This window comes from Ascaphus truei, chromosome 1 (genome assembly GCF_040206685.1).
Source record: "Ascaphus truei isolate aAscTru1 chromosome 1, aAscTru1.hap1, whole genome shotgun sequence".
In the NCBI taxonomy this organism is placed as follows: domain Eukaryota; kingdom Metazoa; phylum Chordata; class Amphibia; order Anura; family Ascaphidae; genus Ascaphus; species Ascaphus truei.
Window position 1 is genome coordinate 500358978 of NC_134483.1, and position 16924 is coordinate 500375901.

The 16924-nt window shown below is 39.6% G+C and overlaps 1 protein-coding gene across 3 annotated transcripts in view; it reads right to left on the reverse strand.

Moving 5' to 3' along the window:
* Window positions 1-278: 278 nt before the first annotated feature.
* ZNF518B (zinc finger protein 518B) overlaps window positions 279-16924 on the reverse strand; it is a 62376-nt gene continuing 45730 nt past the window's right edge. For all 3 annotated transcript variants that reach the window (XM_075569336.1, XM_075569333.1, XM_075569337.1), the window contains one exon: window positions 279-2651. In XM_075569336.1, the coding sequence (XP_075425451.1) occupies window positions 448-2499 (2052 nt within the window). In that variant the 5' untranslated portion in view covers window positions 2500-2651 and the 3' untranslated portion in view covers window positions 279-447. The remainder of the gene's footprint in view (window positions 2652-16924) is intronic.

Consider the following 16924-nt stretch of genomic DNA (forward strand, 5'->3'; position numbering starts at 1 on the left):
GTTTAAAATCCTGCTTTAAAAAGAAGGGTGCCCCACAGACGGAGAAGCAGTTAGGGGGTATGTGGCTTTAAAATTAAATGAACCTGAATTGGCAATTTTCAGGGATTTGTATGATTTCTTTTAGTAGATAGAAAAACAACAAAATCTATGGTTATCCGCTTAGTAGTAATTAGTCAATTGTATGTTCTACCTGTCAGCTTAGTTTATGCATCAGTAATTAAAAGGCATTTAACAGTCAAATCATGTAAAAAGTGCCACATGGCATCTAAAACAGTTGATTAAAAAAAAAATGTTTATTTATAGATTTTTAATAACGCCAAATGAAAATTTGATATTGCAGTAAACGTTTCACAGATTCAGAAAATGTTACATGTCATATTTAATAAAAAAAAAAAAAAAAAAACACAACACTGACCAATGAAAGACATTCGATGCATGTCACTGAATTTACTTGAGCCTCATCAGCTTACACATTCTTCTGGATAACGTAACTTTTACAACATTGCCTTTAAACTTATTGATAACTTTCATTACGTGAAATGTTTCTAATGACTCCACATCAGGATGGTTTAATACAACAACTGGTTGTCTGAAATCAGGAGTTTGTATCAACTGATCACTTTTGGCAGGTACAAGCTTAAGACGTCTTGAACTTTGTAGTAATGCTTTCTTTAAATTGGAAGTCGTTTGTCTTTTGTAAGGACGTTTAATCTTATCCTTGGAACAACTTTTTTCTTGATATGTTTTTTGCGGTCTCTTTATTTGTGATTGCTTTTGTGTATGTGGTTTTCTTTTCCATTGTCTGACTTTACAGATTCTTTCACCATCATGCTCAGAAACGCTCTCTTGTTTTGAAAGTATATTCACAGATCCAAAACTTTTTGATTTATCCAATAATTCTCTTCTTTCTGACAATGTAGGAACATCGTTATGACTATTTTGAGTGGCACAGGTTAGAGGTTGCATAGTAACGGTTTTGTCACAAGATAAAAAGAGGGTCTGTGGTTTGGTGCAGAAAGTGGTTTCCACTTTGACGACAGAGTTTGATTTATGACCATATAAGCCCCTTTTCTTCTGTCTGCTAGAACTTCTCAATGTTCTGTCACAAAGTCGTACTCTCTTCCCAGGAGGTAATTTTATGTCAACATCAACACTTTCCTGTTTCACTTCATCTGTTTGACCAAAATTTGTTTTGGTTTCAGACAATTCATTGATCACATTTTGTAAAGTTGTTTTTTGAATTTGCTGATCTTTGTCCTTTCCCACTTCTGAAGAATTATATTCAGCTCCAGGTACGTTATTTCCATGTTCCCCTTTAGGAGGACACTCAGAGAAGGGTGAAGGGTTCAATGTTTTAACATCTACAAGACTCGTATCTGTGCTACTTTTTGGACAACTTGCCCAACATATTCCTTCTAGGATATTCCCCGATTCAGTGCTAAGAGAAAACACAGATGAAATAAATGGTCCTTCTAAAACATTACTGATGCTCCCAATGCTTTGTTGTGACAATGATCCTAGAAAGTTCTGTGTATCCTTAGGAGCTTGAAGATTACATGGAACAGTCATATCTATATCAAAAAACTCCCTTGTAGTGGTAACATCCTTCCCTGCAGTTAAAATTGTCTGCAACAATTTTCCATTGCAATCATTGCTTAACGTATTGACTGCTTGCAATAAGCATGGACTTGTACTTGCTTCAGGTCTTTCAGGTTTAAAAGGGACTTTTGTAATATTCTCCAATTGTTTTTGTTTTTCACATGTGTTTACATTTTTAGGTTCACCATCCTGGAAAGTTGAATGTACTTGCTCAAAAAACTTTAAAATTAAGTGATATGTACCATTAATACATCTCACCTCCACCAGCTCGGCAATACAGTTAGATGGTACCTGAAAAGTTGAAGGTGCAACTACAGTTAATGGCATCCCAGGGTGCAGCTGTTTTTCTACTGGATGAATTAACTCTACTTCTACATGACTGCCACATCCAAGCAGACTGCCAACATCTTTAGTTGATTCAGATACCGTTTTATGAAGCAAGATGTCTTTTTGTAAGTTTGTTGTTAAGTCTACAACTTCTACAGGCGTATTTGACTTACTGGATAAAGTATGTGTTGTCTGTGAAATCTCTTGTATGTTCTTCTGCAAAGCATTTTGTGTTATATTAATGGAGTTATTTTTTGAGTCATTCGTATTAATGCTCACAGAACACTGTATTTGACCATCACCATGGATCCTTCTGATATGCTTTATTAAGTAATCATTTCTAATAGCCCCATATCCACAGTATTCACAGCGATATGGAAATTCACCAGTATGTGTCACTAAATGTTTCTGTATGTGTCCTTTAGTGTATGACACATATTTACAATGCGTACAGGCAAACTTAATGTCTTTATGAAGAGACACGTGGTTTTCATACTTCCTCTGCTCCTTTGTGGAAAATTTGCATTTTTCACATTTGTACTTTAACATATGCAGTTCACTAGCATCATCCATTTTTTTTGTTTCCCAAGTTTTTAGGTCACTTTGTTGAGTAAAGTCTTTACACTTAAAGACTTTAAAATATTTAATCTTGCAATATTACTTTTTTCATGGTAAATCCAGCAAGTCTTCCTTTTGAAATGGTCGCAAAAAATGTCGAGTTAAATCTGAAAGAAAAAAAAAAAAACATGATTAAATCTAAGTTTAAAAAAAAACAATTACCTTCCTTGCCACCCCAATTAGTTCTGCCTCCCTCTCAAGCACCAAAAATAATAAAAATATATAATCAGGTCCAAAAGCTGTTAGTTTGCTTGAAAGATTTGTATTAATCCATTACCCAAACATACACAGAGGAGGAAGTATGCATTAGGACAAAACAGAATTTCACTCTGTTAAACGTAAGCCTGCAGATGCAAAGTGCATCAATGAATTTAAGGATTGGGTAATGTACTGGGAAGATACTAATACAGAGAGAAAAATGGATGGTAACTTAGTATTTATTGTTTATTACCGCAGTATTATTGTCCGCGTGAAACTGCAGTGTGTCCCAGAGCTTCCAGTCACACTCCCCCCTTCTGACTACTTCAGTATAGAAGGGAGTAGGGGGAATAGCTGCCAGGGAAAGGGGGCGGTGCTGGGAGCTCCCTGACAAAGCTATGCATATATAGGTCATCAAAAGAATCCTAATGCTGGTAATCTCCCTCCCTCTTAAGCACCCTTCATCCCCAAAATGTCTCTCACCCATATTTCCAACCATTTAGGCTGCGTCCATATTCCGTGGGACAATGCAAATAAAAGGCCGTTCCTCTATGAGGCACATAGAGTGGACGAACAATGAGGTTTGATCTTCGAGACAAAAAAAAAAAATGTGTTTGGCACGTGACGCCCAGATCATGCGAACGGTTCAACCAATGAGGGTGAACCGCTCATGTTACAATCACTGACACCCCTCCCCGTCGCTGTGAATCACACGCCACAGATAGCTCAACCGACAGGTGCGCATGTTGCCAACCCGCCTACTACAGCCTAGTTCTTACCCTCCAAATGTCTCTACACCCATTTGTCCCCCTAAAAATAAAAAAAACGTCTCAAACCCATTCTCCCCAAAAAAGGTCTCTCAAAACCATTTTCCTTGTCTTAAACCCCTGCCTCTCAGATCTCCTACTTTATATTTTTGATTTCTATTGGGTATTATCGTGATAACTATATTAATCGTGATAAATTATTTACCGTAGGAAAATAAATTTATCCCCCAAACCCAAATTCCATTTATATATTAACAAAAAAAAAAAATTGGACTGTACATAAAAGAAAAGCACATAACTGTAGTATTTGAGAATGTATTCAGCATACAATATATGAGAAAAGGATTAATTTTATGTCTCCTGCTGTATTCACAGCAATCAAATCCTAAAGAGTACACTGATCCTACCAGCGGGCCTTGCTGCATGGCAGTAATCTGGTACCACTTGAACTGGAGCAGTATTTCCCCAACTCCCCCATCCCTTTTTTTTTTAGTTTTGTTCAAACGGTCTGTGATTGTCTGCATGTTTGAACCCACCCTAATCCCCTGAATTGCCAGTTGTGGGCTGGACATTTATGGGGCTTGGACACCTCACCTTTGATTAGCTAAACGTTAAACCCTTATTATATTGGGTAAGGCAGAGACTCCATGATTCCCAATGTGGAAGCTCCTGTATAGCCCCCACTGCTGCCAGCAGAGTCCTGTGGATTAGTAAAATGCAGTTGTCTCATCTGCTCTGCTCCTCAACCGCTGGAATCTTTGGAATTGAAAACAGGAGATTCTCTCTGCAACCAAGAACTCTGGATTCCAATATCCCCCCTCTCCCCCCCGACCCCCACACTCAAAATCCCCATGGACCCGTCACTGGAGGCAACCAGTTTTGTTTGGCTAACATCTGTGTAAGTGCCTTCCCCATTTGACCCTACTGCCTCCAAAAACAACCAGATGTGGGTGGGGATATAGAGATATATGGTTTATAAACTACCACAGCACTTTCAGTGTTTTGTAGGGTTGTTGACGGGTAGAGTACCCCCATGTTTCAGAGAAGGCATGTCTGTAGATAACTAAAAAGGTCATGGAGTGTTCTTGGGTGCCCACTTAGTGATCCAATTGTGATAAGCTACCTTGTAGGTTTTGGTTTTTATTTCTTGGGCCCATTTTACATAGCTAGAGTTTGAAGTCCTGGTCGTCTGAGAACCTAGGCGATATCCTGGCAGCCCTTTGCAAAGCGTGTTTACTTGTGACCTATAGTTGAGTGGAAGGATGGTAACACTGTTCCGTGACATTCGCCCAACCCGTCTTGGGAGATGGGTGACGCAAAGTATCAACCTACCAATGTTGGCAATCCAGCACAAGAGGACACAGTATGCCAAAAATGTATCCTTCAAAACAAGGTTAATGTAATACCAAGAAAATTGAAAAATAAAACAAAAGCAAGTCCTCTCCTCCCAAATCTGAATAAGGAAACCACTGACTGAGGGAGAAGGTGGGGGGGGGGGGAAGAAAAAACATTTTAAAAAGGAAGAAGGGGTTGTCTAAAATTGCTGCCAGTTCCAGGTCAAAGTCCTTTTAGTTCTATTTCTGGTAGGGAAAAAAAAAAAGAATAAAAAAAGTTAAGTCTGATTTCCAAATGAACGTGCCATAAGGGGCATTATGTCTTAGCAAAGTTTAGCAAATATGGCTATTGGTGTATACAACGTATTGTGCATACCTAGAAAATGTTCAGGTGTAGCCTAAGGGATGAGGAAATTTGCTTCAAAGAAAGTTTTTTTTGTGCAAAATGTAATGCAGGTCAACATACTTACACTAGTTTTGGAATTTAGTTCAGTACGCTTCGAGAGGAAAAAAAAAACATAACTATGGTCAAAATCATAGTAGCCCAATGCTACATCCAACATGACAGAAATACACAGTAAAATACTTATATATTCTCTTGAAATAGGGTCATTTAGTTTAACCCTTTGGCCAAAGCGTTGTAAGCTTGCGAGCCACGTCAAGGCAGACACCTGTTCGCAAGTCCTAACACTACCAGATAAAATACTAATATACCTCTATTAGGATTAAAATTCTCATTTACCTCTATTAGGAGGGAGAAAGACCACAGTGGGTCTATATCCAGCAGAATGAGGAACTTGCAAACTAGGGAAGTGGGGAGGGGCGGGCTTAAAACCTGGGAAGGAGGAGCCACTAACCTCCACCAGCTGGAACAGCCGAGAATTGGTTAACAAAACACAGAACCCCAGCAAGCTCTTTTTTTTAATCCTAATAGAGGTATATTAGTATTTTATCTGGTAGTGTTAGGACTTGCGAACAGGTGTCTGCCTTGACGTGGCTCGCAAGCTTACAACGCTTTGGCCAAAGGGTTAAACTAAATGACCCTATTTCAAGAGAATATATAAGTATTTTACTGTGTATTTCTGTCATGTTGGATGTAGCATTGGGCTTCTCTGTCATCTGTTGTATACATATGCCACGCTCAATAGCACTCCATTTTGACACATATACATATATATATTTTGTGGGGGCTCAGGGGTTTCCAAAAAGAGCTTGCTGGGGTTCTGTGTTTTGTTAACCAAAATCATAGTAGCATGATTCATCCAAGACCCATATACAGTTCAAACATTGCAAGCAGTTTAAAAAAAAATAAAAAATAATGGAGTTTAAACAAACACTTGTCCTACACAATTACAGTATGGATAATTAAAAAAAAAAAAAAAAAAAAAACACACAACCTCACTTGATCATGCATATGCTCAATTTACGCACTGAAATATACTGCGTTCTCCATATGCTATAGCACATCTATAAAAATAAACCAAAGAGCGATTAAATAAATATGCAAGCAGTAAACAAACAGCAAAAAAACAACAAGAGAACATGTTGCATTTATGGAGAAAAAAAAAAAAATAACCCACCCATAAAATGTTCACAAGACTAATCATGTATAGAAAGGGGTGGAATAATCCCGGCGCCTAAAAATGTAGCCTTTGGCACCTGTGCCGAGAACCACACTGACCACTCACTCTGTCATAAATGGTATTATAGATCTCTGGCTTCCATGCTACATAGCTGGAGTGCTAATCTGCTGTGGCAGTGATTGACATCAGTTACCCCATCCACGCTGCTTAGCTGGGGTTAGGAGCGATCCAGGACTCTGACCGGCCCTGCTCTCATATCCCACTGTGGCAGGGAGGAGAAGTGTATAATCACAGTGTGCATGCAATGACACACCTAGCCACAGATGAGTGGGAAGAGTGGGAAGAGTGGGAAGAGGCAGGGGGGAGCTGGAATGCACCTCCCGCCTCTTTACTCCATATCCCTGCCACTTAAACCTGGCTCCTAAGTAATTCATATTTTTTGTTCACCCCTGCATATAGGTGAAGAATATTATTTTGACAAAGGGCCTGACACAGACCACCATGCATCAGATTCACGGGGCCAAAAATATTCTTTAATGCAACTTAAAGTGCCTGCCGCTAATGCCATTCAATACAATGTGCGCATTTATAAAAAGGGACATTCCACACCTAACCATCAAGGATAACATTTCCTATAATTTACTAAACCGAAAATCAATTTAGTGGGTTTAATAACAGTCAGCCACAACACAATGGCTTGTTTCATACACTGCACTGTTTTAACTATTTTGGATGCCATGAACCAGAGATATCTTTCATTTAAAAAAAAGTAAACCACTTCTGCAGTGCAGCACAATAAGGGTAAAAAGAAATAGGTAGACAAAAACAGGTTAAAATCAATTTATGAACAATAAAAAGAAGAAATTGTCAGGAGATCCATGTTCCAAGGAGCTTATGATCTAAGACAGCAGTGCGCCAACTGGGGGGGGGGTACGGCAGTTAGAGGCCCCACGCTGTTCCCCACAGCATTTAAATTAAATGCCGGGGAGGCGTGAGGCCTCTAACTCCTGTTCTCTGCCGGGTCTTCGCGATGCATCGCCATGGCAAGGCGGTGTCAAATGAAGCCACGGGGGTCATGTGACGTGACGCCATGGCAATGCGTGTCAAATGACGTGGTGGGGTGACGTGACATCACATGACCTGTGGCATCATTTTTGCTTTTTATCACAGTAGACCAGGTCTTATCTACACATTAATACCGGAATTCTGCACTGAGCACACAAGAGGAGTAAAATAAATTGTAATTTATTTTCAGACAAACAAACAAATCTTCACAATATACACTCAATAAAACACTTACTGGGATGGGGGAACGAAATCTATTGTCCTTGGAACGAAACAAAGTCTTTGGGCACCCATGCAAGTGGGTGCACACAATGATCCATGTAGCAGTTCCAGGCTAGGGGAGCAACTTGCCAGCCCTCTAATTCCGCCACAAGGTAAAACTTTGTTCAGTCCTTACAGGGTTCGTTCGGGAACCCTTAGCTCTAACGAATTCCAGAAGAGGGGGATGATCCTTGGTTACGATATTATTAACCCCCTCACACTCCGGAACCGGGTTCTATACTTAACATATGCACCCAATCCCACCTGTGGGAGTATTTTCCCCATCTATCCCCGACCTGCCAGTACTTCGCAGAAATCGCAGGAGCTGCCTCCCGGTTTGCACGGAGCATGTGTTAACTTCACACCTGAGCTCCTTAGCATACCGGGGTCAGCCCCTTAACTGGTGACACCGAGTCTGGAGTTTGGCCACCAAGTGTGAAGTACCCCTACTTTACACCGGTATCTGGCACTCACAATATCCTGGCCCTCCTAACACCTAGGATTGCTGAGGTTTTTCAACTCCGGACTTCTCATAGACATTGAGGCCCCATCTCTGCAGGGTGTCTGAAGCACAGAGTTGAGAAATCCCTCAGTTCATTCACCCTTAGCATATTTGCATGCTAAAGGGTTTTTTCCCGGGCTAACAGAAAACAGTTTTTCTGTCTTCACATTTAAAACCAACAGTATAACAGTTTATTAATACAGTATGTTCTGCTTGTGCCACTACTATAAAGTGTGTGTATGTGTGTTTTCTTTATTCCTCACTGCACTCCAAAAATTAGAGTGCCATCTTATTCCGTTCACGAGTTAGCTTATTTAATTGAACAGGCTATGATGTGGTGTTGCAGTTTAGCCCAAGTCTCACGTCAATTGACTTTCCCTCTTTCAAGTTATGAAGCTAACAAGGTAGCGGATACATTTTGACAGAAACCACTTCAGCTCGACCGCAAACCACCAAGTCACTTAACCTTGTGGTTGCGAGGTCGAAAGCTTATAAAGTGATCCTTATACTTTCAACGCGGCCACCCATACATAGCCATGTGTCTTCAATCAGCATTTGGTTTAGCGCTCACAGCTCCCTCTTGTGTCTCAAAACCAATTGACACAGTTTGTATACATGCCTATTACTGCAGCTAGGGAATGAGCTGCAAAATGGGGACAAGAAAGATGGTGTAGAGGAAAACAGTGTGGTGAACATCCAGTTAACCCCTTCAGTCCCAATGCGATTTAGGGTTAATCAGCCGGGTATACTGCCTTTATTAATGGCCTGATTAACCCCTCTATCGCCACATTTATATCAAGTCAATATCCTGAGTAAGCTGAGATCTAGCCTTACCTATCTGATTAACCTCAGACTCCAAGAGGGAATGAACTTCTAGATCACACACTAGATTAATCTGCAAGTGCAGAAGTCCAACTAAAAATGTCTAAATAGGCTAACAACTTTTACTTATATATTTACTTATATATTGTTGTCTCCTTTTGCATTTACCCAATTTATACTTAATTTATACTTTATACTTAACAACTGTACCTGAGCCATCGCGCCGGAGGATATCTTTCTTTCTTGCTCACATTTTGGAGAGACGTGGAACTCTCTCCTGGACTCTGGTAGCTGGACTCAAGTATACCATTTTTGACTCTATACCTTCATTTGACACTTATTGTGTATGAAAACCATATTGTTGGTATTAATTTAATATTAGGTTAGTGCTACTTTTTTTCTGGGGGTGGATGTTGGTGGACAAGGAGGATGGGTCTAGTGTGAGAGAGGAGGGGCTCAGCGCCATGGGGGAATAGAGGAAGGTGTTCAGCGCCACCGATGGGTGGGGAGGGAAGAGGAATGGGTAGTACCATGAAGGGGGGGGGGTTGGGGAGAGAAGAGAGAAAAGGGTTCAGTGCTGGGAGGGGGGGGGGGGGAGGAGGGAGTATGGGGACATTCCCCAGGAGAGAGATGAAGGGTCTCAGTGCCGGGTTGGAAGAGAGGCTGTGCTAGCTGTTGTATTCAATTCTGGAGTACAAACAAGTTTCCATAAGGATTCTTTAAAGTCACAAGTGCCTGCATGTTGCTGTTTTTGTCTTTTTGCTGTGATATCGGAGACTTGCTAGTTAATTCTAGTTGGCCTTATCACGGTCCCACTTATATTAAAGTGGTTGTTGGCGCCAATGAGGACATTCTACTTTGTCAAATACTTCCTTGGATTTTGGGAGAAGTTTCCGCCCTCTGGGCTGCCTTTTCCCTTAAAAGTGAATTCCTGTGAGCTAGCAGATAGATTGGCTTCACATTTACTTCATTAGTATTGCACTTATATTGCAATAAGTTTAGCTCATTGTGCTTGCACCCCTTTTCCCATGGAAGAGAGGAAGGGGTTAAATATCCATGGTGAGGTTGAGGAAGGGTTTAAGTGCCCTAAAGGGGTTATAGGAAAGTGTGGAATTCCTACCTTTCACCGCTGCCTCCCCATGCTGCTCGAAGCTCCTCCCCGGGGGACTCTGGGAGAGATCGCAAAGCAGCAGCTGCAAAGCTGCTCTCAATGCACTCAGTAGTACAGTACAGTAGTACAGGATCATGATAAAAGGTAGCCTCCCATATCCGCACACAGGGAGATTCTATTATTGCGATATATTGGTATATCGTCCAAACATAATTTGGCAGCAGTGCTTAAAACGAGAGAGAAAGTCCATAAAAAGGTTGCAGTAGTTGAGACAAGTCATTTGCAAAGGCATAAATTAAGATTTTGATTGATTCGGAGGTAAGAGATGTGTGCAACTTGGGTTCCATTGATGGATATAAGAAGTCTCAATCACCTCTCTTTTGAGCCCATTATCCCTCACTTATGCATTATTCTGGTTTGATATAAACATCTCATATCACAAATATAAATAATTTATTTCCTATATCTTATTGAAGTTTTCAGAATCCGATATCCATGGTATTTTGCCTACTGAAAACAAAGTGCTCCCTTATGTATATAGATGCATTTTAAGGCAGTAATTAGTGCAGATCATTTTAGACACATGTTTTTTGGATTAATTGCCAATCATGCGGGGTATATTAAGATACTAAGGAGTAGAGGGCGGTACACTCCTGAGGACGCCACACACCCTATTGGCGAAACGCGTAGAGTGGTAGCCGCCCAGAAGAAGAGAGCTGTAGCAGAGATTGCAGACCCACGACCGGAAGTGACGCATCGCGACCAACCGGAAGTGACGTATCGGAGCCAGCCGGACAGGACAGCCCACCCGAGAGGGAGCTCCAGGCAGAGAGCCAAGCAGCGTCCTGCACGAGCAACGAAGCTGACAGGAATAACACACGCCAGAGGGATCCTACGAGGTGGAGAGTCCCAGGCAGCAGTGTCCCACGCAGGGTCCATACCGGAGGTGGTGGGTGAGCCTGAAGCTAACAGCATTCTCTCCTCGGTCACATATATTGTGATACACGTATGAATTACATGTTTTTATTGTAAGTGTTCATTTTTAAACAATATAAAGTCAAGTTTTTTTACATTACTGGTCTGCACTATGGATATCTTTTATTTTTTATATACACTGCTGCTAAGCTGAGATCGGAAGTCTCCATATTCCTGGATGAGAAACCCTCCTTGCATAGACCATTGTGTCAAACTGCTTGTTTTTGACTTACATCTTGTAAGTAGGCCAAACATACGAGCCAAGATTCATCACAGATTCTATATATAAGTTATCAAACTGTCTGCACTTAGATTGCTTTTTGTTGTATTTCCCTTTCATGCTCCCCCAGGATTGCAACTGGACAATGATGAATTGTGGGACTAGTGGAACCAGTCCCTACCAGCTGGGTTTGAGCAGGGGGGTTTAAACTTATTTTTTCACGTTGTATATCACGTCACCACTGTTTTTTAATCATTTGATTATAATCATCACTCACTGTACATCACCAGTGTACACTAGTAGAGTTAGCGCCTTCTTTTTCACCTTCACACAGTAGTTGAGACAAGACATTTGCAAAGGCATAAATTAAGATTTTGATTGATTCGGAGGTAAGAGATGTGTGCATTTTAGCAATATTGCATGGATAGAAGCAGCAAAATTTGGCGATGAACTGAATGTGAAGGATGATGTACCAGACCAAATGATGAAGATATTGGGAGAAAGGTGGAGTTTTTGAGAGCAAACTAAAGCTTAAGGGTTAAGAGTTGGAGGTATACAAAAACCACCAAAAGTGATTATACTGCTCTCTAATATAACAAATAATCAACAGTGTTGGATATACAGTATGTATATATATATATTAACCCAAGTACCTCCTATCATTACTTGAGGATAATGAAGTATTCAGAGAGACAGGAAGGTTCATTCACAAATTTAAAACCAAAAAGCAAATTTACTCCACTTATGAATATTTGCCCCCAAGTTGAAGTAATCACAGACCTTGTAACAAGGGATCTGGAAAAGATTAAACAAATACAACATAAAAATAAGAATATCACCATAGAGGAAAATGTTGCTCTGAAGAATCTAACATCACGGAATGATATAACGATAAAACCATCCGACAAAGGGGGCAATATTGTAATAATGAAAACTGATGATTATGTTAATGAAACTAAACGAATTTTAAAAGACAAAAATACTTATTGTATCTGAGATCATGACCCTATGATCAAATTTAGGAGTGACCTTAACTTAATACTGAAAACAGCGCTTGATAAACTAATTGACAAAAAGGAATTTGAATTTATGTCAGTCAAATCCCCGACAACAGCTACTTTCTATGCACTGCCAAAAATACATAAAACCAAAAAAGACCACCAGGCAGACCTAGCGTGTCGGGGAACAATAATCTAACTGAAAAGAGTAGTATTTATCTGGACAGAAATCTACGACCCTTTGTGGTCGCCATACCGTCGTACATTAAAGACACTAAGGATACATTATTGAGACGTAATGGAATTTGTACAGATGAGAACACACTTCTAGCTACACTAGACGTGGAATCACTGTACTCCAGTATTATTCATACTAATTGATTAACTGCTTGCAATTTCTTCTTGTCTACAAGAAATCGTAGTTATAGACCACATAATGAATACATTATGGAATTACTACATTTTGTCGAGTCACAATTGCTTCCTCTTCGCCGGCACATACTACCACCAGACCCAGGGTACTGCAATGGGGACATCATGTGCCCCTACATATGCCAATCTGTACCTGGGCTGGTGGGAGTCTCAGTATGTGTTCGTTGAAGGACTAAAAAGATACACTGACCATATAGATTTATGGCTTCGTTTCATTGACGATATCATACTAATATGGAATGGACCAGAAGTGCTATTCATTGAATTTGTAAAAATACTAAATATGAACACTCTCAATCTCAAACTGACAACTGAATATAGTAAGAAGGAGATTACATCCCTGGACCTAAGGATCTCCAAAGATGAGACCAATTTAATTCAGACCACTGCGTTTAGAAAAAAAACTGCAACTAACAGTTTATTGGAAGCAAGTGCCAACATCCACCGACATTGCTGAAGGATATTCCCAATGGGCAATATCTGTGCATCAAGCGTAACTGTTCTACAGCGAGGGAGTTTCATAAACAAGCTAATGACCTCAAACAACGATTCCACAATCGAGGCCATCCTTTGGCGAGTCTAAAACGTGCCTACAATAGAGCTCTGTCAAGTGACAGGGATACACTGTTGCTACCAAATAATAAACCTCCAAGCACAGAAATTCGATGTATTGGCACATATAATTCCAGATGGCAACACATCAAATCCATCTTCGCCAAACATTGGCATATATTGAAATCCGATGAGGACTTAACTAAGGTCTCAAAAGAGACTCCCAGCATCACAAGCAGGCGCTCAAATAAACTAAGGGATGAACTAATTCATAGTCACTTTCAACGCAAACCAACAACTACTTGGCTTTCATCTTCATTAAAAGGGACATACCAATGTAAAAACTGCAAAGCTTGTCAATAAATTAAATCTTCTAAGATATTCACGAATACTGCAAAAACACGGCAATATGATATAAGACAATATATCAATTGTAAAACTTCAAATGTTATATATCTTATCATTTGCGAATGCGGTGTAAGATATGTGGGTAAAACAATAAGGAAACTCAGGAGACGTATATTAGAACATGTGAACTCAGTCAATAATAAATTGGACACTCCGGTGGCACGCCATGTCAATACATTTCACCAAGGAGATGCCACCTGCCTCAAATTTGTTGGAATTGAAAATCTAAAGAATACAATGAGAGGTGGTGAAATAGACAATAGGCTGCTTAAAAAGGAATCAGAATGGATATATAGACTCAATACTCGAAGTCCATCAGGACTTAACGAGGGGTACACATTCACGACATTCATTTGATGAGAATTATACAACCTCTCTTTAACATCCATTCATCCTTAAGATCTGGCCACATTTAAGTGGTCCAAGCAAATAAATATACCAACCGTGCCAATTCAATTTATTAAACAGATAGCCTGAATATCCCATAATATGTCTACTCACCGTGTAAAATTTGTCTGTATCCCTTTTAAAGATATATTATCAAAAAACCAACACAGTACTGATTTATCATTATACTATAGTACTATAACAAGTTCTCCAATTTCATTTTAATATTCAATTGGTCCTATGCTTTCTCTCTCCTCCCCCTCCCTGTTTGTTTCCCTCTACTGCCAAAATAACCCTCTGAACATGGCTGTTCCTTATAATGAGATCACTTGGGGTCTCATCTTGTCCACAAACTTTGCCCAGCAAAAATTATTTTATGTTAAATATCTATTTTATTATGGGTCTGCTGCTGATATGATAGATCACAGATGGGCAGTATATACATTGCCACCAGGTTTTAATGGGATACCTTTAAATGATAGGCATGTTCCGATTGGAACAGGGTTCCCATAACAACCATACCATTATAAATATGGCAATGTAAATCCTGCCAATCACTCGCCCCTGACGAAGCTCCAGGTGGGAGGGAAACCGGGTTGGGCGTATGACGTAGTCACGTCAATTCAGGAGGAGGAGGATCTGTAAGCTGTATGCCGTGTGTTCCAGCAAGGTTGTATCTGCGTTTTACTAGCACCGCTGTGTGCAAGATTTAAATTTGATTTGTAGTAGTGCATTGCTTGCTTGTATTAATTGTGCCAGCTATTATAGCCATTTTAGGTTACTGTGCATAAGTCTGTTATTTCAGCTTATATCTCTGGCTCAGAGGCATGGTATGATAGTGTAATAAGACAGTATTTAGCAAGCAAGGCTGTTTTTGTATGCTATTGGCACTATGATGTGTAAGAATGCTTACCTAAGATTGGTTTAATAGTGCATTACGCGTATAGCAACATTGTGTCAGTTTACTGTAGCCAATGTAGGGTGTATTTGTAACAAAAGCATGGTCTAATTTTGCAATAGGACACAGTGTGTCACACATATGCAAGGACATCTACTCACACACTCTAATGATAATACCACTTATCTATCTACATGCCAATAAGCCTTATTCTTTAGCATTGCTACTACCCACAAGTAATTGAATTACTCCCACATACCAATTATGCTATATCTTAGGCACTAGATTAGAAGTAAAAGTATACAGCGATGTTAGAGCTGTGCTGTGTCAGTCACAGCATTTATATTTAGATAGCCAGCTCCTTGTTTATTTTATCAATACTGACTTGTGACCAGAGAAGTAAAATTATACAGTGATGTTAGAGCTGTGCTGTGTTAGTCACAGATTTTATATTTAGATAATCAGATCTCGGTCTCGGTCTCATCATAGTGGTATAGTGGGTATTACATCTCATTCATTTGCTGGTGGGTTACTAGCAAAACAGCGCCATAGACCCAGTTCTGGACAAGTTTATATCAGACATCATTAAGTTTGGTGTTATGTGTAAAAAAAAAATTGATACCAGACACTACATTTCTTCACTTATCTCCTCACAAATGTTTTAAGGAAAATTAAATAAAACTAAAAAAAATGTATTTGTTCACATGTGCTCTAAAGTATTAATAGCAGACATAATAAATGTTAAGTTTTAAATAAACCTTGGCATGCATCATTAGAGTGCTTCTTTTTTAGAGACTGGCTGCCAACACCAGCCTTCCCTCTAAACCTTGAAAATAGTTAAGAGTTGGAGGGTTGCAAAATTCTAACTTTAGTTTAAGATTGCGTCAGTGATCAGATATCCAGGAAGAGAAAGAAGAAGAGCGGTTAGTGACAGACCGAAGAGTACATAAGAGGTGAGAAAAGAAAATATAAACTTTGGTGTCATCACTATACAGATGGCACTGAAGGCTAAATACATGTATTAGTAGTAGAAAGGAGGGGAGGGAGCGTAGGGGAAAAGACCAGAGGCCATAGAAAAGATCCTGATATGTAAGCTTGGAGATGAAACATGAAAGAGCAGTGTCTCAAATTCCAAGAGTGCAGTCTGTGAAGGGTGCAATTACATAGTTGATGAGGTTGGGAAAAAATTTTTTTTTAAAAAGACATACGTCCATCAAGTTCAACCCATGCTAAATTTAGACAGATCCTAGATCTATACTTACATATTGATCCAGAGGAAGGCAAACAAAAAACCCCAGTGACATAAGATCCAATGATCTCTCATATGGGGAAAGATAAATTCCTTCCTGACTCCAAGAATTGGCAATCGGATTACTCCCTGGATCAACATCCTTCCCATGTTTACTTATTTGTTATATACCTGTCCTTTCTAAAAAAGATGTCCAACTGTTTTTGAACAAATCTATTGTATCTGCCATCACAGTCTCCATGGGTAATGAATTCTACATTTCAACTCCCCTTACTGTAAAGAACCCTTTCCTTTGTTGCTGGTGAAATTTCCTTTCCTCCAACCTTAAGGTATGACCCCCAAGTTATTTGTACAATCCTTGGGATAGTTATTTTGAAAGCTCCTTGTACTATCCCCAAATATATTTGTATATAGTTATCATATCCACTTTTGAACGCCTCTTTTCTAATGTAAATAAATCTGATTTAGCTGGCCTCTCATAAGTTAGATTGTCCACCCCCTTTATTAATTTGGTAGCTCTTCTCTGCACTAGTTCCATGTCTTTTTTCTTAGGATTGGTGCCCAAAATTGTACTTCATATTCAAGGTGTGGTCTCACTAATGCTTTATAAAAAGGGAC